The sequence below is a fragment of the Crocodylus siamensis genome, chromosome 5, assembly GCF_052110815.1.
Source record: "Crocodylus siamensis isolate JL-2025a chromosome 5, ASM5211081v1, whole genome shotgun sequence".
Classification (NCBI taxonomy): Eukaryota; Metazoa; Chordata; order Crocodylia; family Crocodylidae; genus Crocodylus; species Crocodylus siamensis.
In genome coordinates, this window is record NC_143399.1 from 148,640,001 (window position 1) to 148,667,293 (window position 27,293).

Below are 27,293 nucleotides of genomic sequence, written 5' to 3' on the forward strand. Positions count from 1 at the left end.
GGTGGGACGTGGCCCAGTGTGGGGGCATCAGGCACACAGAGGTGATGCATAGCCTTGCCCAGTCGTGTATATGAAATGTTCATATTGGAAGTTCCAATTATTGTATTTTCCCAAAAGCTGTCATACACTAAAAAATAAAAAACAAGCATGCAAACAAGTTTTCTTCTGATTTACTCTATAGTGCTCACTGCAACTCGTCCTTGCACGAGTGACAGCTCTGCCCAAGCTAAAGCCCTTTACTTGGAGGCAGGCAGTTATGAGAGCACGGCGGCGGACAGGGACCTCGGTTCAGACTTCCCCGAGAGGGACTCGGGTTTGTCATTGAACGCCCTTAGAAGTTACTGTGCACTTTGAACTTTTCTAGTATTGTCCACCGTACACGGGTTACAATTACCGTACAAACGCAGCAATTGTTGTACACGGGGCTTCTGATCCCAGCAGTGCGGGCCCGTAGTCCCCGCCAGTGCCCAGGTGCTGGGCTTTGCGGCCGCGCCGCCGCTTACCCGCCCTCTCCCGGCGGCTCCACGCGCTCCTCTCCGCCGCTTTGCGAGTGTGCCTGATTGGCTGTCAGCGCTGTCCAATCAGACACGCTCGCTGCGCCGTGTCTGATTGCCCGGCGCTGACGGCCAATCAGCGGCCTCTCCTTGTAACCCTCCTCTCGCCCTGAAGCCCATAAGTCCCGCCCCCTCGCCTGGTCTCGCGTGCCTGTCAATTATCAGCCAGCGCGTTGCTGCTTTGGCTGACTGACTAGGCGGGCGGGAACGATGGCTGCCGACGTCGCGGAGCGGCTGAGCGGCGCCCAGCTCATCGCAGAAGCCTTAAAGGCGCAAGTAAGAGCGCAGTGACCCTTGACCCCAAGAACAGCCGGAAGTGACCTCCTCCCCTACGGGGGGCGAGTGGGGCCATACCGCCGACCCTGTGCAGTGGCGCTGGGTTCGAGACCGGAAACCGGCAAATGTTTGGAGCTGGTCGCCGAAGGCCTTCTGCACCCCCTTGCTCGGCTGCTGCTCCTCTCCCAGCACGGTGGAGCACGGAGAGGAGGCCACCCTAGTGCAGGGGACGTGCCCACCCCCTGGGGATGGGGGTGCAGACCCTGGGTGTCTCTGGGGCTACCCTGGCTGGACTCAACACTCTTTTGGGAAATGCGGGCCCTGGGCTTGGCTGCCCCTGCTCTCGTGGCTGCAGGACAGCTGGAGCTGGTGCCAGTCCACTGACACCAAGGCCTCAGGGTGGGGAGGGGATGAAGAAAAATAGCAGTTTTGCATAGGCAGGGGCACAGCAAACTGACACCAACTGCAGGAAAGGGAAGTGGATACTCAGGTTCCCTGCAGACGTTTATTTGAGTTGTGGTAACGATCTTGAGAGAAGCGAGCTACCTGTTTGGGCCCATCTTCAAGGCAGTGGGACACAGCTCAAATGCTGCCTCTGCTATTCGATCAGTTAAGTTTGTTAAGAAAGTTGAAAGACAAAGACTGCAGCAGGAGCAAATGGGTTCCTGTGGTGGCTCGGTTGCTGATGTAGATAGATGCAAGAAGTGCCATTAACTGGACCTGACCATCTGTGCATCTAACCCAGTCTCCTGTGTCACGAATTGGCAGAGTGGATGCTGCAAGGGAGGGTGAATAGGGTCTGGACAAAGGTTTTTTGCAACTGTTCCTCTGGCACTTGCAACCTCCAGCATGTAAAGTCTAGGATGTTCTGATTCAGGGCCTGTATCCCCAGCTCTTGTGCTCAATAGCTACCGACGCCCCTTTTGTCCAAGAATTTGGCCAGTCATTTTTTCAGTCTGGTTGAACTGTCAGCTTCCACAATACCTGGTGACAAGGAGCCGCACGCTCAGTGACACAGTGTGAAAAAAGAGCTTCCTTTTGTTTGTTTTAAACTTACTGCCTTACCAGTTTCATTTTATGACCCCTAGTTTTTGTATTTTGAGAGATAGTAAATCATAATCTATCAATCCCTATTTACTTTCTTTCTCTAGCTGTCAGTGCCCCTCTGAATCACCACCATCTTTCACCTTAAGCACATACCCACTAGTATTTTATCAAAGCTGCCAAATTACACATCCCCTGATCTGGAATGGCTTCAAGTGGGCTTCATTTAAAGGCAAACTCTATAGCTGTTTGTGCTCTAGTAGTGAAAAATTAACTTACAAATCACAAGCAGTCACAGAGGAGGAATTTTGTCCTCGTTTGTTATCGATTCATGCCTCAGTAAAGTATCAAGCTGACGGCAGACTTAAAACCAAACGGCTAATGAAAAGAATCATGTAAGGCCAAGTCTAGTTATGTTCAGGAGCAGCTGAACATTGTGAAGACGAATGAAAGTGAAGACATCCAAGATGGACAGTAAGGTGAAGAGGCAATACACAAACAGACTGAGGAGCTGGGGCAGGCCTAGTTATCTAGTGGATGCCCGTCAGATTTTGGGGCCAGTTGGGAGACTGCTGCAAAGTATACCAGCAGGTATGTCCACATATATCATTTGGCTGCAGGTCATCAGGCAGGCTCCTGCTTTTTTAGGTTTTATTGAAACAAACCCAGTGGCGTAATTCTTTGCACCTGGGCATGCAGTGGGATCTGGCAGCTGGGGAGGTAAGGGCCAAGGCAACAGGGACAGACAAAACAGTGGAGACTGCCTGGGGCTGTGTCAGTTCTCAGTCACCTTCCTGCCCCCGATTGCCACATCCACCAGGATCTGAGAGCCCTAGATTCTGCAGCTGGCTGCTTCTCCCCAGCCTTGCCCCCCAACTTCTGTGGCTTGCTGGTAGTCTGGTGGGTCAGATACAGCAGCACTGCAAGCCAGCTCTGGGCTGCAGGCCACATGTTTGATGCCCCTGCCTTATACAGTATAGTGTATATATACATTTAAAACACAATATAATGCAAGGCAGTGCTACTCTGGGACATTGTACACAATAACTTTTAAACCAGAAGCAGCATGGACTACTTTAGTACATGTCCCCTGTGTGGAGTTTTGAGGGGTAGGGAGGGTGGGAAGAGAGGGAGGGTGTGTGCACACAGAGCTGCAGTAATACAGCTAAACTGTGTCTGTTTCAAGAACAAGCACCTGTAGTATAGGTTCAGCGTGTGTTGGCAATGAAATCTCAATGAAATCTGGCCTGTGAAGCCTTGTGAGGATGTCTACCAGTCAGAAAATGTGGCAGTGGGGGAGCAGTGGAAATTCCTCATTGCCTCACTGGGGCTGTTCCACTTCATTCCTAATCCCCGTACTTCCCCCACCCTGGGAGGATGAATCAGGATCAAGCTGTGCGCCCCTCCCATGTGGCTGGAATGAGCCCACTGGCTGGATCCACCCCAGAGAAAGACCTGGCACTGCCCATCTGGCCTGCGGGACCAAAGGGATGGGCACCACTTTAATAGAATTACTATGATTTAATAGAATTTAGAGTAAGGGCTACTGCACAGAAGCCACTTTTGAAATCTGATTAGCAAAGATCAGTTGCAACAATAATTCTGGGTGTTTCTTGTTTTCTTTAATTTTCAACAATTCTCTTTTTCAGAACATTGAGTATATGTTTGGTATTGTTGGCATTCCTGTCACTGAAATCGCAATTGCAGCTCAGGCAACTGGAATAAAATATGTGGGAATGAGAAATGAACAAGCTGTAAGTAACTTTCCTGTTGGATTAGTCATCTTTTCATATTAACCATTTGTTTTACAGCACAATCTCAATTTTCAAAATGTGTATGATGGGTACTTGGAACACTAGGGGGAAAAATATTTTTTTCCACAATTTGTACATATTTCTCTACTGGGTGGTTAATTAATTCATGTATCCTAAATTTTGCTTTTCTTAATTTCATTCTGTAGGACTTTCTTATGCTGTTTGTTGCACTAAATTAAGGGTGTCAGAATCATCCAGCCCGTGGACCTCTCCTCTTCTCTTCTCGTCCCCAGCATACCTGATCCAGCAGTCACTCCAACTGGTTTGGGACCTGCCTCTTGAAGGCTCAGATCGAAAACATCTACTATGTCTTCTGGCTGTTTTGGGATCCATGCTGCATGTGGCTCAGTTAGGCCACAACACAGTGGTCACCTCAGCAAGATAGCACACAGCTGCTGCTCCAACAGCTCTGGGACTGCACTGCAAACAGCTCCTGCTTCAGCCAGTCCAGGACCTGCACTGCACTCGGCACCTATGAGCATTATGTACAATGCAGGTCCCAGGCTAGTTGGAGCCAGTGCCATATGCAACGTGTATCCCAGAGCAAGAATCATGAGCAGCGCAGTCCAGCAGAGTCAGTCACCATGTGTAGCATAGCTCCTGTTCCAGCCATACTGTGCTGCACATAGCCCTGGCTCCCCACTGCACATGTGTCTCAGATCAGCTGGAGTGACCATCAGAGCAGGCATGCTGGGAAGCAGGAGTGGGAGGGGCCCATGGGTTGGTTTTGGCTTTCAGACCAGCCCTGTGCCCAGTGGCTGGGTGACCCAGATCATCTCCACCCTGCAGTTACCAGGGTTCTTCCTAGTATGTGCCATGGGAGTGAGGGGAAGGGGAAGGCTTCCAGACATCTAGCTTTTACTGCAGTGAACAGGGTAACCCAAACATAGCCCTGTGTGTAAATGCATTCAACTTCACTGATTTTAGTAGTTGCACCAGGGTTTAATTCAGATTGATGGTTTTTAAGAGACTATAATTAGAGTAGTACCAATGTAACATTAACCTCTGTGAAAATGCAATTAGTGATTTATTATCCTAAACCTTTCCTTCTTCTGAGCAGTATCAACCCTATGAGGGTCTGAATCAAACTTAAAAACTGCATTTTGAGATGAATATATAATATAAATGTAGTCACTTAATTGGTGATTATTTTATTTCATTTCTTAAAAAATGTAAAGTGCTCTGGCCTGTACTGACTTGTGTAATATTCACTGCTTGCAAAAGCAAAGCTTTAACAGTTTTAACGGTAACGAGTATATCTGAAGCAAAGTTACTTGCACTACTTTCTTCTGCCAATCAGCTTAAAAGTGCAACGTTGCCACAGCAGCATGGCACCCTGCTTTTCAGGTACAAATAACTTTGCAAATGGAATGCTCACTCCAAATATCATCTCTAGACATTTGCACATTGACACTTAAGTGCTTATTGCTGCTTTATTGTTTGCTGTGTGGCCAGTTCATCTCAAGCTGTAAAAGTAATGGGATGTTCATTACCCTTCTCTTTTTGCAGTCTCCTCTAGTGCCTACACTTACTTAAAATGTATATATTTACATGCAACTGAACTGTAGTCTCTAACCTCATGTCTCTGTTCTGAGCTCTTTAGTTATTCTTGGGGTTGGAAAAGACACGCAATAGTATGTAAAATGGTCAAAAGGAGCTTTGAATATGTACTTACTCCTTTTACCATTTCATTCTGGAATGAAAGAAGAAAAGTCTGAGTTCACTTTTGAAGTTCTTATTGACTACACTCAATAGCCAAGTCCTAGAGAGTAAGTTGGATTGCATTCATACAGGATATCCAGCTACTCTTAATTATTTCTTGCCATTTTTGTATGGTTCTGTATGCCCAAGTTTCACAGGAAATGACGCTATGTGGACTGTTGCCAGCATCATAATAAGAGTGACTTAAAAGTCCAGAGATTTTTTTAAAATCACATGCTGTGGTAAAATACAAACAAACAAACCATATTTGCTTTCTGATTTCTGAGTCGTTGGCCATTTTGTCCACATCATACAATCGTGAGGGCTAGGCATTTACTTTTAAAAATAATGAAATCTGACATTTCTTTGTAATCACAAAACTCCAGAAGCTGGGGTTTTAAGAAGAATATTCAAAATCCCAAGACTTTCTGTCAGACTGTGAGAGTTGAAACGTTATCTACACACGAACTTTATGAAGCATTAGGTATATTAACCAATGACATGCAGCTAATGTTTCAGAGATTCTGTTTCTTGATTACGTTTTCTTTTTTCATTTAATCTTTGCCCATGTGTGATAAAAAAAATAACCATAATCATAGTACTAAACCTCAATGTGTAGAAATAGTATTCAAAAACCATATTAACATTCAGTTGCTATGTGCAAATATGAACCTTTGGGCATTGCTTATTTTTTGAAAATTTCAATAAAATATTTTTTAAGCGAAAAAGTGCCACACCTAATGGTGGCTTCAATAGCCTGTTAATTGCATCTTAAATGTACATCGGGGCCACAGAAGTCCTGCCAGCTTGGATACCCATCTGACTCAGAGAGTTACATTTGAGAATTATGCTTAATTATGTGTAAGTTTAATATTAGTAAGCTGTATTACACAATGCCAGGTTCCTTGTGTACAGAGAACTATAAAACTCCATGCGCTGCCCAGCTGAGGAGCACACAGGTTTTTACTCATCCCCAGAGCTTAGGGGTCCCCTATGAGCAGGCTGCCACAGCCCAATCCCAGGGTCCTGTTGCCCCCCAGCTGGGGCTTTGACAGTCACCTGATTGTCAGCTGGTGGCAGGGACCAGTTTGGTTTTCTGTCCCAATTGACGAGCTGAGTATCGGCACATGGGTTTCATCTTGCTGATGCAGAGGTAGCCCAGGCTCATAAATTCAGGGTCATCAGCAAGTAAGATGTGATTGGGATCTACTCCCCAATCCCAAAATGTACATCCTGCCACACACGTGTTAGGATCACAAGTAAGATCTCATCACATCTTAAAGTGAAAGTCTGCCAGGGACTTGTTTGTTGCCTTTTCTCTTTATACCTTTCTTCAAACACCTTAATCTGAAAGCCAGTAAAAGCAGATCAGATGCTCATTTTCAGCTGCCCAATCCTTCACATTAATTTTAACAACTGAATCGTTCTCAACTTCTTAGTTTAAAAGCTGTTTTACTTTGGTGCTGTGGGCTGTAAAAGGTGGGGAAATCTGCTCAATGTTCTACATTTTGCCACCTGTGTATGTATATTTGTAAGGGATGATGGTGGATGCCACTTTTTTAGTTTACAGTCTCTTCAGCTAAACAAACCTGTATGTGTTTACATTAAATCTAATTGTTAAAAGTTAATGTATACATGTATGGGGAAAGGCTGAAATTAATGTAAAAATATAAACAGTCTTGTATTATCTTCAATAGGCCTGTTATGCTGCCTCTGCTGTTGGGTACCTGACAGGGAGGTAAGCTGCTGATTTATATGTATACTTATTGGTTGTTTGAGCAAAGAACATTGCCTTTTCTGTTTCTTTTTTTAAAAGATGGGTAGTTGCTTAAGGGAGTTAAAGTGGAATATTAGCATAGAAGGGTTTAATTTCATTTCTGTCAACAGTGTTTCTGTTACTATGCAGAAGGCAAAGTAGATACGCACTTTAAAAATGATTTAGTTAGACTATAAAGTGCATATCTACCCTGCATTTTGCCTGACTTCAAACTAACATAGCTAACTACCTTTCTTCTTTATTGTGCCTCATGGTAGAGGAGTAATGTGGGGCCCAAGTTATGTAGTTAAATCTCACTTGGAGAAAGAGTCTTGCCAATCTTCTTAATCTTGCCTTTTAAGCTCAAACTCCTAGTGTAACCCCATGAGCCCAGTATCTTCATGTAAATAAATGTTCTGAATGAAACTAACACCATTTTTTGTAATTTAGGAAACCTGCTACATATTTATGCATTTGGTGTAAGTTCTATGACATGAAATGTTAACATTTTTTATTTTCTTCTCCAATAATTGTTAATAAAGGAGCTGATTTTTTTGTTATGATCTCTTAACAGGACTGTGAAGCCAGCAGAACTAATTACTAACAAATCTATAAGGCAGTTTCCTACATTGTGTAGGGGCTACTTAATAACTGTGACACTTTCCTCACCACAGTTCCTGAGCTCTTGGATTGAGACAAGGGCCAAATTGCTGCTGCTTCCTAGGAATACTCTACTCTAAGAATGGTATCTTAGAAAATATTATATCCAAGCATTAGAGATGACTCAAATTTAGGTTTGGAACAGGCTGAGAATAATGGACACACAAAAATGGTTTTGTTTCCTGCCCCACCCTAACCCCTTGAACCCAACCCTTCACTGAGTAGGACCCAGGAAGTAAGGGAAATAAAACAATTTGAACATTTTTTCACATCTAAAATCTTAATAAATACATTGACCAGCTGGCAATAGGAGGAAAGAGAGACGGCCAAATGGAAACAGAAAGGGCGTAAAGGACCTGCTGTTGTGCAATTAAACCAAACATGCAGAATAAAAAGACTTAAGATTTTAGAACGTGGCAAGAAATGAGAGATTTCAGGGAAATCAGCTGATCCACTACAATTTATATAGCACTGTTACTCAATCATCTGCCCCATAAGAGGCAGCTAACATGACCAATCACCTCCATTAAAAGACAGTCAGTACAGAGAATGCTAGCTGAGCACAACATACTAGATCAAGCCAGTAAGCATATGCTGCTATATTCTAGGTAAGTTGCCAGTGGTGGAGTAGGCTGTGTGCTACTTGGTCCTAGGACAACTACAGGTTCAGCCTGCAAACACAGTAGAACTAAAGAAAAACACTTTTTAAGTCATGTCAAACCTAGTCTTTATATGGAGAGAATGTTAAAATTGAAACTTAGATTCTTAATCTTTTGCTCTGCCTTCATAATAATCTGTTCAGTATAACACAATTTGACAATCTTTGCAGAAGTTTGATATTTTTGAACTTGAGCATTCTACTCTTTTTGTATTACATTTGTTGTGTTTACTTTCCTTTTGATCCGTTTTCCCTTTAGACCAGGAGTCTGCCTCGTGGTGTCTGGTCCAGGTCTCATACATGCCCTAGGTGGGATGGCAAATGCAAACATGAATTGCTGGTAATACACCCCAAATGTGTGCTTTTATCTGAGCCTAATTTGCACAAAATGAACTATTCCAACTGGGAGATTTTACAGCAACTGAGCTCTCTTGTGAAATATGAGTTTTCATTTTCACCTAGGAGAAATTTTACAATCTTTGCATTCACCTGTGCCTGAGGAAGGGTGAGTGTACCCGAAAACTTGCAAATATCTAGTTGGTCTAATAAAAGATATCACCTCTGCCATGAGCTCTGATTCCTGTTGCCTGTAGAATAATATGGTTACACCCTGTATACCCAAATGTAAGCAGCATTCAGAGGGGAGGGTTTGACTAGACTACCTCTTGAGATCTCTTCCAGCCCTACTTCTCTATGATTCTGTGACATTGGACAGCTTGAAGTAGTTTGACATACAAAATGAGTGGAAAAAAACCCCCAGTTGTCCTTCTTCCAGTGGTGGAGACATTTAAAACTTTGGGGTATTGGCTATAAGAATCTGCCCAGCTTGAATTCACATTCCATGCTCATGTTCTTTTGAAAATACACATGCACAGCAAAACTACAGCAATATTACAGGCATCTGTGTGCATGAGCAATATTTTAACATCTCTTTGTTCCTGAGGTGCAATACAAAAGGTCTGGTATAGAGAAAAGAACTTCCCCAAATTTCTGATTCTAATGCCTGAGCCCTTAATGGTTTGCTGTTGGGCAAATCGATGGTAGTATGAGTCTCATCCTGTAAGATGCTGATCACCTTCTACTCCTGCTGAGGTTGGTGGAACCAACACCTCTGTAAGAAACATACTAAGCAGAGTGCATGATAGGGTCTAAGGATATTACATAAGGGCAGTAATAGGAATAATAATTATTTCATTATATGTTATTTATACTACATTATATCATCTCAATACTATATAACAATATTATATTACATAGGCTATTAAGGGGGTCAGAGGCTGGTTGATCAGAAATTAAATACAGTACATTTTTTACTTGTTTCAGGCCTTTGCTTGTTATCGGGGGCTCCTCTGACAGGAATCAAGACACCATGGGAGCTTTCCAGGAATTCCCACAGGTACATAGCTATAATCTTCCTGTAGAAAGTTTTCAGATGAGTACTTGGTGATGTATGTCAGTTAAAATTAACTTCTGTCTTCACACTTATATTTCCTGTTTAGTCTCCTAATGTATTAACTTGTTCTGTTGTTTAACTAGAGAAGCAGGCTGTTTAATATGTCAAATTAGTTTCTTTTCTGTGATAGACATTATGGTTCATGATCTGGGATAGGCTTTCAGCTAATATAAATTGTGTTGGCTCCTTTTTTGGATTGCCCCTGGGTCCAAGGAAAGCAATAAGCTGCCAAATACCACACCCAGCAAAATAAAATAAATGGCAATCAAAGGAGCTGCTGGAGTGATGACCATTTACCATTTTTGTTTGGAGTCTGTTTTTATGTCATAAAAATACATTTTTATTACATTTTTGCTTTCTGAAAGGCTTTTTATTCTATCACACAATGGAAAACACTCCGCTCCCCTTTCCTAACATAGATGGAAGTCAGCAGAACAAACCCCAAGCCTTTATTGAAGTAGCATACAGGAGGCACAGCTGTGCCATTAAATTGAATTTTAGGCTTCTATAGATAACCAACACTTCTGTTTTGCAGCCTCAAACATCTTTTTACAGATTGTTTTGCTATACAGTGTTCTAAATCTTGATGTTCTCTGGAACCTCCCTTTGTAAATTAAATGTAACTCCTTTTTAAGGGAAAGGAAAAAATGTGATATGTGGTTTTGGTTATATTCTCTTTTATTTTTTCTTCTGCAGGTTGAAGCTTGTAGACTATACAGCAAATTTTCTGCCAGACCCAGCAGTCTAGAAACTATTCCTGCTATTATTGAAAAGGTATGAAATAGTATTAGGTAGCAATGCAGTGTTTGGACAGATGTTCTTTCATGCTGGAAGTCTAGGAAACAGTTTATATCAGGAATAGCCTGATCCTACAGAAACTACTGTGGAATTTTTGATTGGTTAACTCCCTGCAAAAACCTGGGAGATTTTTTCCCATAAACTAGTTCATGGAGAAATCTTGAAAACAGACAATAGTCCCAATCCAACTGAATAATACAGGAAACTCCACAACAGTCTTTCTGTTCAATTACAAATTGTATACATTCTTAAAATAAACTTTATCTAATATAAGTGCAGGAATTAGAAATGTAGTGTCATGCAACTTCAGCATTAACTCCAGAGTATTGATAGATGTTTTTCACTGAGAGGGGGATGAGGTTTTTCACTGACTGTCTTATCTTAACTCTCCAGGAACAGGTTTGAAAAGTCTTATGCCACGACTGCAGCAACATAGCCTAAATTCCTTCTCAAATAACACTTTCCTAGAAGTGCCAGGTCAGCAAAGGAGTACTTAGCTATAATAGAAGTCCTGGAGTGTAGAGTAAAGAAGATATGGGCATTGGGGCTTTTACTTAGGTTCATGCTGCTTTAAATAGAAATTTAGCAGCCAATTTTGATTCTGAAACTAGATGTAAGAGTAGGTAGAGCAGCTCCCTCAATGTAAATAAATCCAAATATTCGCTATCCACTGTCACTCTTCAGATAAATTAAAATTAGTTGCATTTAAATGGCTAAATACCATAAGATGCTAGGTTTAAAACCACCAACTATAAATTTTCTAATAGATATTTGTCCCATAGAGGTAATAAAACAACATGTTTCCTTCATTACAATCTGATTTTTTTCAAGTATTAAGATTTTAGAAATTTATTTAGCACAATTATATTAAGTGTTTCTTCCATTCTCTCAATAATTCTAGGCTGTTAGAACCAGTATTTATGGTCGACCAGGTGCTTGCTACATTGACATACCTGGAGACTTTGTAAATCTACAGATGAGTAAGAGCTCTGTCAAGTGAGTACAGGTTATTTGTATAGGTGATGTTCTTAGTTATAGTGGAGTTCTTTTATGCATTGTATTTTTATCTGTTCATCCAAAGGGTTGCACAACTTCCTGTAAGACTTTTTAGCATATTGCAGACATACCTTTCAATCTTGCATGGAAGGCAAAACATATGGGTAAAGGCTGAAAGAACTAGGGTTATTTAGTCTGTAAAAGAAGTCTTGAGGGGGGGAAATTTCATAACAGTCTTCAAATACCTGAAAGGTGATTACAGAGAGGATGGAGATGGGCTTTTCTCTGTGACTGTAGAGGACAGGGCTAGGAGGAATGACCTCAAGCATCAGCAGGGGAAATTTAGGTTGGAGATTAAGAGGAACATTTTGACTATGAGGGTAGTCAAGCACTGGAACAGGCTACTTAGAGAAACGGTGGAGTCTCCCTCCTTGGAAGTTTTCAAGAGCAGGTTAGAGAGAAACTTGGCTGGGATGGTTTGGTCAGAGATGATCCTCCTTTGAGCACAGGACTAAACTAGATGACCTTGTGAGGTCCCTTGCAGCCCTGCTTTTCTGTGACCCTGTGATGTAGTTGGTAAAGGTGTAATTTTCTAATGTGTTGTGCAGCATTATATTTGTAAAAACTTTTTTTTAAAGGATTGGAAGAAATCCAATGAACTATTATAATTACAATATTATTATTCCAGCATGTAAATACATACTATATCCTCACAAGCAGTATTCAGCTTATATGGGAGAAATAGAAGTCAGTGACATGGTGGCCTGGAAAATCTTCTGTGGGCGTGCCATACAGATACCTGGATAAGAGTGATGGCCTTTGGTAGGAGGGCTCTGATTCAGGAAAATACTAATGTGGATCTATTATCCTGTCTGAATCCTGGAAAACATTTAAGCATACATTTAAGTCCAGTAGATTTAGGGTATTTGTAAGGTAGGAACAGTGTATAAAATAAGGCCTCCTGTGATAGAGTGTTCTAGGTTTTGCAGGCTCATATTTCTCTAGAACTTGTAATCAAAGGGACTGTAAGAAAGGGCATTATTGTGAACTAAAGGGACAATCACAGAAGCTTTGAACTTTTGGCAGATATTCCTAAGAAAATCTGTAAGGAAGTCTATCTTTGTTTTCTCCTTTTTTAAAAGCAGAGTGCTTGCAGCTAGAGTAGGAAATGTCTGCAGTATTTTTATTGTTACAGTGGAAAGAAGAGGTTTATACCACTTGGTGAAAATCTGACTGCCAAAATATTAGTGAAAAGAAAGGAAAGTTTTAGAATGGGAGGCTTTGTAAATATAAAATACTAATTTAAGATCAACAGGTGTATCTTAATAGAGATTGGTTTACATTGTCAGTTCACAATATAATAGTAAATATTAAGGTTAGGAATCTCATTTTTGCAGGATGTCTAAATTGTTACTTGCTACCTGGAGTGGCTGATTTTCTTATAGGAAATACAGTTTGAATATGTCGGGTGATTTAAATTATATTGGTAAAAAAATGTTCTCTTCTGACAAATATCATGGTTTGGTATGAATTTTGTATCGCAAAATCTGGTTTTATAGTAAATGACTGGAGTAGGTATTGCACAACTTGGTTTTATAGCAAATGGCGTTTGGTAATGGCATGCTTTGCTTTGCATTTCCTTTGAAGACCCTGTTCTCTCTGACTTTCAGATATGTTGAATGCTGTTTGCCGCCTCCCGTGAGCCTGGCTGAACGTTCTGCTGTGTCTGCTGCAGCATCTGTCATTTCACATTCCAGACAACCTCTATTAATCATTGGCAAAGGTAACATCCTTTGATAATGGCTATGAACTTTATAGCATGTAGTAAAGAACAGTGAGTAGAATACTTTTTTTCATAATTTTAAGCATCTCTATTTCTTCACCATTTGTAAAATATCTTCCTTGCAATCTGAAATTAAACTGTTGTTTCTTTCTAGAATATGTTTCCATCTGTCTTGCAAATTCTTTTTGTTTGGAGTAAGAGAAAAGTCAGGTGAATAAATGTTAATTATATTAAGCATAAAACCTTTTCCAGTTTTTTTTTCAAACTTAAATCCTGTTCTTCAAAATATAAATGACCCTTCTCTGGCATGAACTTGCCTAAGAGACTTGTCTCTACAGAAAGGGTTTTAACATGTAATCAAAGGTGATTTTTTTTTTTTTTTGCATTTCTGCTTGCTGAAGGTGGCAGACTACTATTAGTGGAACATGAAGCCCACTTCATGAATCATATAGCAGGCAGTGCTGTCATTGCATTACAAACTTTACTCTGAATTGTATTTCTGATTTAGAGGTGACCTCTCCAGAGATGAGAGAGTAGAGCAGGCGGCTTGCCCATTCTGTCATTTTGCTTCTCTTCTGAGGGCAGGCAATTAATGATGATGATTTTTGTGTTGAAGATAAGTGTCTACTAGGAACTGAATTGAAATCACATAGGCCCCTGGCAGATGTCAAAATGTGTGTAATGTTTTTGCAGCTGGTTTATATTGAATGTGTGGCAGAGTAGCTCTGTCATGCAGCCTGATTCTGGCAGAATTCAGTTGACAGTTCTCTTATGTTGGCAGGCTGACAGTTGTGGGGCAGCCTTGCATCCCCTGTTAAAGTCAAGAGAAACTTAACAGCTGGGCTGAGTCTCCACAACCTGCCATAGTGCTTACCTTGCCTTACAGTTCACAAGGGCTGAGAAACAAGGTCTCAGGGAGATGCAGACACTTGACACACCAAAGCCACAGAGACCCTGGGTTTGTGGAGGGGTTTCTTATGCTTCCAGACTTCAAAAACTGTGTGCAGAGCCTGGCTGCGTGCTCAGATTTCTGACATCCCGAGTGTATCGGGGTTCTGGGTTTTGGGAGAGCTCCCGTAGGGAAGGATTCCAGGGGACTCTGAGAGTAAAGAAAGTTTTAGTCTGTTTACTTTTTAGAAAGAAGATGAATAAGCTTATATAAAATGAAATAATAATGATTAGGGAGATGAGCAATTTTCCCTCCCCCTGTCTTGTTACACAAGAATAGGGGCATACTCAGAAAGATCCAGCCTAATAAAAAGAGGGGGAAATGCCAACATGTACACTTAGACTGTGGAACTCATTGCTACAAGATGATGATGCCAAGAATTTATCAGGACTAAAGACAATGTATGCATAAAAAAAATCTATCCACAGTTGTTTCTTGCAGTTAATACTAGCAGAAGTTTTAGAAGGAATTATAAACCCTGTTTTTCAGGGTTTAAGCCAATGAGACCTCTATGAGGGACCAGATTTTCTATTTCTGCTTATAATGGAAATATATAGGCAACCTTAATTCAACATTCTTTTGTGTGTTTGCTTTATAATGTGGTCCTTACTATAAAAGCACATGCTATTTTTTTTCCAAATGTTTACTTGGATGTCTTGTAACTAGAATGCTAGGTTTTTGGTCGTAGCCGTGTTGATCTAAGGACATAGGCAGACAAAGTTCTTTGAGCAGATGTGATATCTTTTATTAGACCAACTAATAAAAAGGTGGTTTAATAAAAAATATTATAACTAAAATCAAATATTATAACTAGAATCAAATATAAGCGGATTTTCTCCCTGTTATTTTAACCTTATTCTCAGAAATAGCTGAAATATTTTGGCTGAAATTTTTCATATATGGTTAGTCAAAGGTATGGAAGGTCTCAACCCAATTAGTCTGACAAATTTATAAGACCCTGCTTTCAGTTGAGGGAATTATTAGCCAGTCTTAATGAGAGTTGGTTCTATAAGCTCCATCAGTAATGCGATTGTTTTGTTTAGGTGAAGAGGTACAACATGTTCATACATGTGTCGCGTTTTTCTCTTCTTCTAGGTCCCAGTTCTGCAATGCATTTAAGCCTATATCTACTTTCAAGTGTGCATGTTTATAAGTCAGTAAAGCTATTTGCATGCCTAAAGTTAAACAGGTACTGAAGTTCTCTGTTGCATCCATTAGCTATGGAAAGGTGTATTTAAAGACCATATGAAATAGTCCCCTTGTATTTTGATTGTTTCAGGTGCTGCTTATTCACATGCTGAAGACAGTATCAGAAGGTTGGTGGACCAGTGTGAATTACCATTTTTACCTACACCAATGGGAAAAGGAGTTGTTCCTGATAACCATCCCAACTGTGTAGCTGCAGCCAGATCCAGGTCTGTATAACGCAGGGGCAGGCAAAATATGGCCCATGGGTCGGATCCAGCCCGCCAGGTCATTCTATCCAGCCCACAGAGCCCCTAAAAAATTTAGTAAATTAATATGTATTTCTCCCTGTCAAAGCTGACTGGAGCCAGGGGCAGTAGGACCCAAAAGGAGCCCTCAGCAGGCTTGCAGGCTTGAGCAACCTAGCCCTGCCCACCCCCAACCAGTTCCCTGATTTCCTGCCCCAACCCTGCTCCAGCACCACCTGGCTGTGGCTCCTGGCTGCATCCCCCAAACATGGAGCATGGGACCGCACTGGTAGGGATGTGTATGTGTGGGTGGGCATGTCGGCAGACACTGGGGCAGTGTGTGTGTGTGTCTGCAGACATGGGGGCAGTGTGTGTGTATAGGGTTAGTCCCACACGCATGCCTCTCCTTACACATGTACCTATGCCTCCCCTTGCACTGCCATATGCAAATCCCAGCCACCCTCCCCTCATACCCCCCCACAAACCTATACCCACCCCCCACAATATACAAGAGTAAGACTTCATTTTAAGCTATTGTGCGGTCATCTCTGTATACCACACAAACACATGTAAATCAGAACAAAAATATTTTTTGAACTCAAATTAATGAATGTTGTAGATGATCACTTTTTAGAATATAATTTGGTAATTTTCTGGTTTTGAGATGGCAAAACCCCTTGCTGAAAGGAGTATTTCCAGGGGCAAGGGAAGGGACTTGTGGTGACAAAGGTTAGGGGTTAGGGGGTGGGACTTCTGGTCACAAGATGGCGACCAGGGGTCAGGGCACCTGTCAAGGGGTGATGCTACCCATGTGGCCCTTGACAGCTTCCCAAAACTCAGTAAACCCTCTGTCTGAAATAATTGCCCGCCCCTGGTATAAAGGAAGGCTTCTAATCCTGTCTTCTGAGAAACTTGGATGTACCAAAATGCCATGGTTCACAAAATGCTGTGCAAAACAGGTCTATATGCTTGGGTATATATGTACATGGGGGCTGAATTCATGGAAAACCTTAATACCTAAGTTTGAGTACTCAAAATTCTTTGAATATATATTTTAATATCTAATTAAATTTGCTTTCACAAAATGTAACATAATTTTAGAAAGTGAACTTAGTGGGGTTTTTTAATCAATGTTTTTGCTTGTGTTAACTGGAGAAATGGTTGTCTTTGTAAAACATGGTTAGTTTGCTAAGTTAAACATAAAATGCAGATGTGTTGGTGTCCTCTCCTAAACAGCAGGTCTGCTTTTTTATTTGGAATTATCTCCCTTTTGGAAAAGCACATTTAAAAAGTAAATATGTTTCCCACTTAATATTATTTCGTTTTCCATGTTTAGGGCATTGCTGCATGCTGATGTAATAGTATTACTTGGTGCCAGGTTGAACTGGATTTTGCACTTTGGACTTCCACCAAGATTTCGACCAGATGTAAAAGTTATTCAGGTAACTAGGAAAATAATTTGACAGAGGCTTTTGTAGTTTACCACTCTCCTAAAGTAATTATTATGAATAACTGTAATGGCTTGCTCTCTCCTGGGATAACCATTGCTATATTGACAGTGCAGTACAGTACAGGTAGTCATTGTAGTTCTCCAAAAAAATAAATATGGTTTCTTTTCTTTTAATTCTCCTGATTATTTAAAAACAGATGCAAAATTATTCCAAAAAAATGGCAAAGATCATGTTTAGTTCCTAGTACAGAGCTAGATCTATAATAGCCATGTACTGTGTTCAGGATTGATTGATCAAAAAAAAATTGCAAAATATTGTGGAATGATTCATAAGAGTAGATGACTTTCTAGGATTCCTCTACAACATTATCTTTGCATTCTGCATCAAAGTAAATGAAGTCTGACTGATCTCTATGGTTACTAAATCACTTGGAGGAGGGAAGGATGTTTAACTAAGGAATGCATCTGATAAACTTCCTGTGTTAGGGAAGGGTAGGATGTAAAAGCAATTTTACTCCCAGATTTAAAACCCTCTCTCACTGAGCCCATGTGTTCAAAGGTAAAAGTTCCTGTTCTTTGACTGGCCTACTTTAAGTAGCTTAAAGATTATCTTGGCCTCTATACTTTACTTTTATCCTTGCCAGAAATATAGCACAAGTTTCACCTTCGTGCACCCTATTGGTTCTTGAAATTAATACATCCTTTCTGCTTCATTGCGCTAAAGAGTATACTGGAAAGCCCAAAAATTCATTTAATCTCACTTGAAGTCAGATTTTCACCTCCTAGGTGGTTATTAAAATAGGTAGTTAATTCAGTTTCCCTTGGCAACCTGAACACAACTGAATATTTTATGTAACCTCTGAGGTATTTTTAGTTATTGACAAAGATAAGTTGGAAATGTCTTTGTGGCACACGATCTTTTTTCCAATTTCTTTACATGATTAACAAATTCTGATTCTCTAATAATATGCACAAATATTTTTCAGTAAGAGACTATCTTGCATACTCTTTTCAGGGTATAGATTTAGGCTCTTAGCCCTCATCTGGTGTTCTCTGTAATAATAATAACAAAATTCTGTGCTATATATTGCAGGCAGTAAGTCTGTTTAAGGATGCAGATAAACCTGTTTTAAAAAGGGACTGTTCAATAGATCAGTGGTCCTCAGCCTTTTTAGATTCAAGGTAGTAGTGTAACAAGCAGGCTTTGCTCCCTGGGTAAACTGTGTAGTGGAGGGGGTAAGGAGATGTGCGGATTCTGAGAGTGGGGGGACAGCAATGCAGGAGTCTTACCCAAAACAGTCCCCAGCTGCTGCTGCAGCCACTGCTACCACATGTTGTGCCTGCCCTGGCTCTTCCTCATAAAGCACAAGCAACACGGTGTCTTTGCAATGGCTAATGCTGCAAGAGCAACACTGTGGGGCTGCTCTTGCTGCCAGGGCACAGACTCTGGAGGGGTGAGGAATGATTTTATCTTTCCACCCAAGTTGGCCTGCGGGTCTGGTGCCCTTCTCACCCACCACTATTTATGCTACTGGATCAAGGGACCCCTCAACAACTTTTCTATATTCTGTGGCACCACATTTAAAAAATAATGTAAGTATATTATGAATATTATACTATAGACATAATTGCATTGTTAATTATCAATTAGTTATTAAGCTATTAGATCCTTCTGTTCTACTCGGCCCACTAGTCACTGCCACCATGGCCAGGGAGATCTGCACCATGTGCTTCCTGCAGAGCCAGATTAAGAAGGGGCTGTGGCAGGAGCGTGTGCTCTTGCCACAGACTTTTCTGATCTAATCCTGCAGGGTGTCTGCCAGAAATAGAGGTACATGGGGCAGAGGGAACTGTCCTATGAACCTCTGCTTTCAGGAGGCACACTGGGAGATGAACAGAAAACAACTGCAGCAGAAAGGCAGGCTCCTGTGTTATGTTATGTTGGCAAGTGAGCTATTTCTGTTGCAGCTGTTCCTGGTTCAACTCTGACATGCTTCCTAGGAATGGAGGCATTCAAGGCAGTTCCACCTGGTGGCAGCAGTATGTGTCTCCAGGTTGCCACCACAGCAGGCTGAAATTGCCCCATGTATCTTTGTTTTCAGGAGGCACAGGATGCCCAGCTGACAAGGAGCTGCAGCAGAGGAGGGTGCATCCCATTGTGCAGGTGAGTGCATCATTTCTGCTTTAGCTCTTCTAAGTTCGGCTCATACCAAGAAACAAGGAGCAGCTAAAGCAGAAGCAGTGCACCTGCCTTGATTATGTAATGTCTGTGCTACAGCTTCTTCTCAGTTGGGCTCCATGTGCTCCAGAAAACCAAGGCACCTGCAGCAATATCACCCAACAGCAGCACTATGGCACCCTGGTAGGTTCTTATGGCACCCTGGTTGAGAACTACAGCCCTTGAATTGAATGGAATCTATTTTCATTTGCCTAAAAACACCCTTTTTTTTCTTTTTTTTTTAAATAGGTTGATATTTGTGCGGAAGAGCTGGGGAATAATGTGAGACCTGTTGCCACTTTATTAGGTGACATAAATGCTGTGACCCAGCAGGTAAGGAAAAGCATTTTTTTATATAGCATATTTATGCTGTGCATCCCATCAAATCCAACACTGAATTTAAACTATTATTAATTGTCAGTTCAAATTAATAACTAATTATAATGTATTCATGATTAATTGCTACTGATTATTTGTTAATATAATTAATCATGTTAAAATAATTTGATGATATTGCTTATTACTATTACTTAACTGTTGTACTGAGATCAAGGTCTGTGCCATTAGAATTGAAGAAACAATTCTAGTGCTTAAAGCATATTTAAATAGGATGAAAGGAAACAGAGCAATGGTTTCTTATATTGTTTTAGCTTTTGGAAGAATTCAGCAGAAGTCTATGGAAATACCCTTCTGATACAGAGTGGTGGAAGAGGCTAAGAGAAACAATGAAGAACAATGAAGAAAAAGCCCAGGTAATACTATGGCTAAGTAGAAGTGGGTTTTGTTCTTTTTTTGAGGATAGTGTTTGGCTCATTCTTTCATTGGTATTGTAGCTAAAGCCATCCTGACTAATCTGAACCTTCAGTTCACCCGAATTAGTTTCTTTCTAGCATTCGGGTGCTAGTGCTGGCCCCAGCTGGCAGCAGCAGGCTGCTGTCATCCTACACACAGATCCAGGGGCCTGCACCCCCAGGAGGGCTGCGAGGCTGTGCCAGACTCCTCCCAGGGCGCGCAGGCCCCCGGATCTGTGCACGGGATGACAGCAGGCTGCCGTCCCTCCCCCAGAGTACTGGGATTGGAAGGGACATCAGGGACGGATCGCAGACGCTGCCCAGCTACAGATGTCAAGATCAGAGCAGTTCTCTTCCCCCCTTTCCCCCTCCCCCTCCCCTTTTCTGAGTTTTTCTGTCTCCCCGCAAGCCCGCCTCCAAAACATTCGGAAATATCCAAAACATTTCCAAAACATTTCAGATGGTTTTGTTTCCTATCGGAGATGTTTCAGAACCTTCTGTTTCATTTTGGATTTGGTGTTTTGGGTGCTGACATGGGCTGAAACACCTCCAAAACAAAACGGGTGCTAAAATTTTGCACAACCATAATGATTAGCAGTAGTCAAGTCTGAATGAATTTACGTGCCTTACAGGTTGAACCAAATACATTGACTGTTACTTAAGTCTTTTCATGGATAGACCACTAGAGGGAGCAGGCTGCACACTCAAGGTGTATCTTGTGCTGAAAATGTCCTGTCTTAACAGTTACCAAAGCACTGTCAGGAAATGTTGCTTTACTGATCTCACCCATTTTGTAGTACGCTAGGGAGACAAACAGTTTAATGCCCAGTCTAATGCTTCAAGCCTTAGTTTGCAGAGCAGACACTGATTTCACAGCCTAATTCTGCAATCTTTATGCTAAGTATTACACGCAGAAATTCATTAATAATCTCTTTTTTTAAAGGCACTTGCATTACAAAAGTCTCTGCCTATGAATTATTATACTGTATTCCATCATGCCAAAAAACTGCTACCCAAGGACTGCTTTCTAGTAAGCGAGGGAGCAAATACTATGGATATTGGACGTACTATGCTTCCAAACAATTATCCTCGTCACAGGTGAAGTATTTTCTTTGTTGCCCTGACCCAACAACATGCATACTGTTTCCATCATAGTCGGGAGATGCACTCAGAAGTCAAGCACTTTCTGCAGTATCCCCATTAGAATATTGGGAACAACATCTTTGCAAATCAGGCTACTTCTAAGTCCCTACCTATGAATTGAAGTTCATAAATTTAGCATCCCAAATTTGGGAGTGTTTTCTGGTATGGTAGTAAAGTAGAATGACTATAAATTGGAGGTAGTCTGTATCAGAGAAAATAAAATCAGTCCTCTTTGCTGAGGTGAAACTTCAACCTGATTGTGGAGAATGCTGTCTGATGTTCATTTAGAGGTATCATCCCTGATCCCAACAATTGAGCCTCCTGCCATGGCACACATGCATGGCAGGATGCATGTACTGGAGAGAGTCTATTAGAGATAGTCCAGCAGAGGGCAACAAAAATGGTGAGGGGGGTTGGGGGACATGACTTGAGAGGCTGAGGGAACTGGGCTTATTTAGTCTGCAAAAGAGAAGACTGAAGGGGGATTTGATAGCAGCCTTTACCTCCCTGAAGAGTAGTTCCAAAGGCTGGAGCTAGACTGTTCTCAGTGGTGGCAGACAATAGAACAAGAAGCAATGATCTCAAGTTGCAGCAAGGGAGGTTTAAGTTGTATATTAGGAAAAATGTTCTCACTAGGAGGGCGGTGAAGCACTGGAATGGGTTACTTAGAGAGGTAGTGGAATCTCTATCCGTGGAGGTTTTTAAGGCCTGGCCTGACAAAGCCCTGGGTGGGATAATGTAATTGGGGATGGTCCTGCTTTGAGCAGGGGGTTGAACTACATGGCCTCTTGAGGTCCCTTCCAACCCTAATTTTCTATGATTTGGGGATCAAGGATCAGATCCTACTAGTAGCCTACTTGCCATGAGCCCAGGCTCCCCCTGCACTGGCATGTTGAAAGTCAGGTGCCTGACCATCAGCCGATTGTCAGCTGGCTCCAGGACTGCACGTTGGCCATTTCAAGCCCTGGAGTGATCTCAATTCATCTGATCATAATCTGATCATCAGGTGGATTGAGACCATGCCATAGCTGGTGGGGACCACACTGGGGCTGGTTGGAGACCCAGCTGTGGTCCTAACCCTTGCTTCATATACATGCTGTATGATGTAAACTAACCATAAAAATATTCCATATTTTTTAAAGTATTTAAGCAGCTGTTTTTTTTCTTTTTGTGGTACCATTAATTGCACAAATGTGTGGCCAAGTTACTATTTAAGATGTGAGTAACAAATTAATTACATCTTAAGTATAATGGCTGCCTGGGACCTAGAACTTCCTTTCAAAAATATCACTATAGAGTGCCAAGGAACAGAAAGTTTGGATATGAAATAATGTGAGAGGCAGGTATAAAGAAAGGCACATAAAACTAGCACTTCTTTGTAGGTAGGGCTGCACACACATGGGGATAAATTTCAGAAGTTATACCTAAACACACACATGTCTTTATGTACTCATATTCCATATGTGCCTCTGACTGAAATGCTTTGATTTAAGTTTAGCTTGCAGTTCACTTGAGGTTGACCCTGAAGACTAAAATTGAATAGTCCTGTCTGACTGGAGGCTTTCAAGCTTCTTGTTGGATTTCAAAGGAGTTAACCATGGCAAAGATTTTATTTTGCATTTTAATTAAAACCTGGGAGAGAAGGCTCAGTAAATATAACCACTGTAGCACCAATTCAAGCAGCTGATCACATATTAATAAGCTTTTTTCATAATTCCATTGTTATGCAGAATGAAGACAACCAGCAATATAGCATATTTTAATTGATAGTATATAAGCATACTTTATTCCAATCAGTTATTTTTGTATTAAAAGTTCTTTCATGCGTATCTCCATTAAAGTATTATAAGACCTTGATTAGATGCACAAAGGAAAGCATAGCCTATACCAGGGGCACCCAACCTCCAACCTATGGGCCATATGCAGCCCTCAGAGCTGTGGGATCTGGCCCATGGGGCTGCACGCAGATCGGGAAATTTGGTAGTGGGGGAGCAGTGGTTCACCCTCCCTGGCTACCAAATTCCCACACCACTTCCCCCCACACAACCAGGTGGGGCCATTCTGCTCCCCTTTCTCCACATACAGCTAAACCAGTGTTGGGTCACAGCCCTTCACCCCATATGTCTGAGTTAGGGCTGGGCCAAGCTACCTTCCTGCTGTGCAGCTGAATCAGGGCCAGGCTGCCCCCTCTGCGTTGTTGGATGGGCCCCACTGAGCCTGCCGCAGGCATTGGATCAGGGTCACAGGCTGCATCCAGCCCACAGGGACACCAGGCACTGGCCGTCCAGTCCATGAGCAAAAAAGGCTGAGTGCTACTGACCTATATAGATAGATGTGTGATAGTCAGTACATAGTATGCTGTGCATCCAGAATCTCTTTGCAACCCAGATGGTATGGTGGACTATGTCAAGCTTCTGGAAGGTTAGTACTGCCTGTCATGGACTGACTGAGAACTGTTACCTGGCAGCAATGGAAGAATAATGTTAGGAGTTAAAAGGCTATTTGTTTTCTCCCTGTAGACTTGATGCTGGTACATTTGGGACAATGGGAGTTGGGCTAGGATTTGCCATAGCAGCTGCAATGGTGGCTAAAGATCGGACACCAAACAAACGAGTTATCTGTGTAGAAGGAGACAGTGCTTTTGGATTTTCTGGCATGGAAGTAGAAACTATTTGCAGGTAAATGTTTTTACTCAAGTAAACCCCCTTCATTTAATGTCAGGATCTAAACAACAAACCCTCCTTGAAATCTGGGAAACAAACTGCACAGAGTGCTTTTAAAAGCACACAGAAAACAAATTTAAAAATACATGGCGTATGAATGTTGCTTCTTAGCTGACTCAACAATGGTAGGCATAAGAACATCTGTACAGTACATTTTTCCTTAAAATCAAGCAGTGTCCCTTGAACAGTTCATAGGAAGATGCAATTATTTTAGAATTCCTCCAAATATTTCTTTATTTACAACCGGTTGCAGGTATAAATTGCCCATCCTGATTATCATAGTAAACAACAATGGGATATACAATGGCGTTGATGCAGATTCCTGGGAAGAGATTTCAAAGTTTGGAGAACCATCTATGTGGTGAGTACCTCCAATCTTTGCACTCTTAATTTACTGAAAATAAGATGAGAAGGATTTGTATCCACTGCTAGTGTTTTCTGTTTCATATCAAGAACTCAAGTGGAACAAGATTTGTTTCAGAACAGTAATTAAATGGTCAGTAGTCTACCTTTCAACTACCACCATCCTTACTTAAGCAGAGCTAAACCCAGCAGTTGCAACTGAACAACTGTTGTGCTAAATAAATGTAATGTACTATTGTACTTCATTTAAATTAACAGTCTTAGGAAGTGGAAGAAGCATAGCTACAGCAACTCAGAGCAAGCTAGCAGTCTGAATATTTACTCAGTTTCTCAGGCTGGTTTTGCAGCCAGCATCAAGCTCTTGGTTGACATGTCTAAACTGTTATGGTATCTAAGCTAGCTAGATAATAATATATAGGCAGCTCAAGTGTGTCTGTACTAAACTGCAGTCATAGTCATTGCAATGTGGGCATACCGTAAGTGTTAAACGACCTGAAATATAGTTCCTCCTGTTCAGAAACAACTTAGCAAGCTGTAAAGATCATCTGAGTAATTTAAGGCCAGGGCTGGGCCACACACTTACAGCAGAGCCTTATTGTCACTGCTGAGTGGAAGAGACAGCCAGCTCTACCACTGGAGCCGCACTGACTTGACAATACTGCCTCTGCTCTGGGAGCTAGCATAAGTGGAACAGCATGGCCTTTTTAGGGTCCCACTGCTGGCCATGGTCTATATGAGGTCAAAAAGAATGAAAATTGAAATAGTAATTAATCATTCTGGCTATTCAATCTGCAGTGACCCAAAAATCTCTCTCTTATTTCAGTGCACTTCCTAATTTTCTCCTGCCTAATTCCCACTATGAGCAGGTCATGTCTGCATTTGGGGGCAAAGGATATTTTGTAAAAACACCAGAGGAATTACAAAATGCCCTTAAAGCAAGCCTGGAAGAAAATCAAGTCCCTTCCCTTATCAATGTAATGATTGATCCACTATCTGCAAGAAAGCAGCAGGTATGTGTGTTTTATTCCTTTCTCAAGCTTTGATATACCAGTGACCTCTGAGCAGGTAGGCCCTTTGAATTTTCATGAAGCCCTAGTGAAGTCGCATGGAAAGAGGAGAGGGCAGGCAGAACAAAGGAATCTCTACCTGTGTTGAAATCTCTACCTGCAGTTTCGGGGCCTCAGCCTTCATATCTGTTTTCCTAATGAACCTTATTTATTGAGTATTCTCATGGAATCAACAATCTCTCCTTCATGCTCCTCTTGAACACGAAATTAAAAGATAGCGTTATATTTTCATGGGATGTCTTAAACTCCTGCCATTACATAATTTTGCATGCTAGTAAATACGGATTTGTATTATATTCCTTCTACTACTTGTCTTTTTTGCTTTCAGGATTTTCCGTGGCTGACTCGTTCTAACATGTAATGGAAAATCCAGAGTGTGATGATTCAAAGATGTGCATCTGCTTAAGCCAAAGCCATGTAATTTTCCAGGGGTGAAACTCCCACACCTGTCTTTTTAAAGTTGAAAAATCCAAGTTTTTTCACTCTTAAAACAATCACTTGTTTTTACATTACTGGCATAGCAATAGTTATTGTATGCACAAGAAACACCTGAATGTGTATCAGGCTTTTACCAGGTTATGTAAAAGTAGTCAATAGTAAAATCAATTGTTTTTGCCTTTCATCAAAATGCAGGAGATCTAAACTTGCCAATTACATTCTTAGATCTTAGGAAGACAAATAAGGGAAAGAAAGTTTTGGGGTTTTTTTAATTGAAGGAATCCTTGGCAGTATGCAGTCATAATCGATTCGTTTCGTTTCACTGGCCAACACACTACTTACTGTACCACGTTTTATATGCTCTTTTAGGGCTCAAGTTTTTTAATCTTTCAGTGTCTTCAGGATCAGGCTTAGTAAATGTCCCCAGCTCCCATTGAAGTCATTGGAGGTTGAGGGTACTCAGTAACTTTTAAGGATGTTGCCTCAGTCCTACTCCCAGAAACACTTCCACGTTACCAGTTTTGTCAAAAAGGGACTGAGACCGTAATTGCTTATGCTGTATTCTTCTATCAAGGGACATGGTGTGTGATTTGGGAGCTTTATATCTTTGCATGTTTGTAATTTAAATCACTGAGGTTCACTAACAAAAAAATCACCAAGGTTCATTAAATACAATACTGAATTTCTGTGCGTTGCCTTCATTTCTGCAGTGTGTTAACTGAAACCTGGTGTAATGGCAACTTTTTTTTAATATTCCCCCATTATATTTATCTCTACCTGCCACCTGAAATTAGTGGTGCAGAAAGTCAGAAATAAACTTTTTTGAATAGATTTCAAAGGCTTAATAATTAAAAGTAAAAATACTATTAAACTAAAGCTTAATGGTCAGCTTGATGGATGTAACCAGGCTCTCCCTGATATTCAAAGGTATAGTTGGTTGCTTGTGTAGTAAGCGTTCTGCAAGATAATGTATTTACTACATAAAACCTTACAGCCTTGTCTTGTTACTTGGATTGAATAACAAAACTCCCATTGACTGTCATGGTAAAATATAGACGTTAAAGAATGTAAAACTAGTCCACTTAAGGAAGCATCTACTGGTTTCATGCCTGTCTGTCCTGTGGCATAACCCTGAGGATGAAGCAGATGTGGAACAGCTTCCCCCCCAAAACAATTTTTAACATATGACAGTTTTGAAGGGAGGGTTTTTTTACGTTTGGTTTTG

The 27,293-nt window shown here is 41.3% G+C and overlaps 2 protein-coding genes across 7 annotated transcripts in view; one reads left to right on the forward strand and one right to left on the reverse strand.

Annotated features, from left to right (window-relative positions):
- The window catches only part of BTD (biotinidase), a 32,918-nt gene extending 32,236 nt beyond the window's left edge, over positions 1-682 (reverse strand). The window contains exon 1 of one of the 2 annotated variants that reach the window (XM_090046625.1): positions 504-682. The gene's annotated coding sequence lies outside the window, so the exon portion shown is untranslated. Of the gene's footprint in view, positions 1-394 lie in introns of both variants that reach the window. The other variant, XM_090046623.1, reaches the window with a different exon arrangement.
- Positions 661-26,750, forward strand: HACL1 (2-hydroxyacyl-CoA lyase 1). Of its 5 annotated transcripts, none has more exons than XM_090046618.1 (17): positions 661-830; positions 3,524-3,628; positions 7,087-7,127; positions 8,723-8,803; positions 9,787-9,859; positions 10,613-10,690; positions 11,616-11,710; positions 13,381-13,493; positions 15,722-15,857; positions 17,212-17,317; positions 19,793-19,876; positions 20,194-20,295; positions 21,278-21,432; positions 23,997-24,155; positions 24,454-24,561; positions 25,387-25,573; positions 25,959-26,750. In XM_090046618.1, exons 1-17 carry the CDS (start codon positions 765-767, stop codon positions 25,989-25,991), a joined length of 1,722 nt encoding a protein of 573 aa, XP_089902744.1. In that variant the 5' UTR covers positions 661-764; the 3' UTR covers positions 25,992-26,750. The 5 variants fall into 5 exon arrangements, with proteins under 5 accessions (XP_089902744.1, XP_089902745.1, XP_089902747.1 ...); XM_090046619.1 differs by lacking the exon at positions 661-830 and adding an exon at positions 1,953-2,465; XM_090046621.1 differs by lacking the exon at positions 661-830 and adding an exon at positions 3,835-5,035.
- Positions 26,751-27,293: the final 543 nt, after the last annotated feature.

What these genes read in the sequence shown, in the direction of transcription:
- HACL1 (XM_090046618.1), top strand. Translation starts at nt 765, where the DNA reads ATGGCTGCCGACGTCGCGGAGCGGCTGAGCGGCGCCCAGCTCATCGCA. An exon ending in GTAGCTGCAGCCAGATCCAG is followed by an intron (nt 15,858 to 17,211) that starts GTCTGTATAACG and finishes TTCCATGTTTAG; the next exon opens with GGCATTGCTGCATGCTGATG. An exon ending in ACAATGAAGAAAAAGCCCAG is followed by an intron (nt 20,296 to 21,277) that starts GTAATACTATGG and finishes CTTTTTTTAAAG; the next exon opens with GCACTTGCATTACAAAAGTC.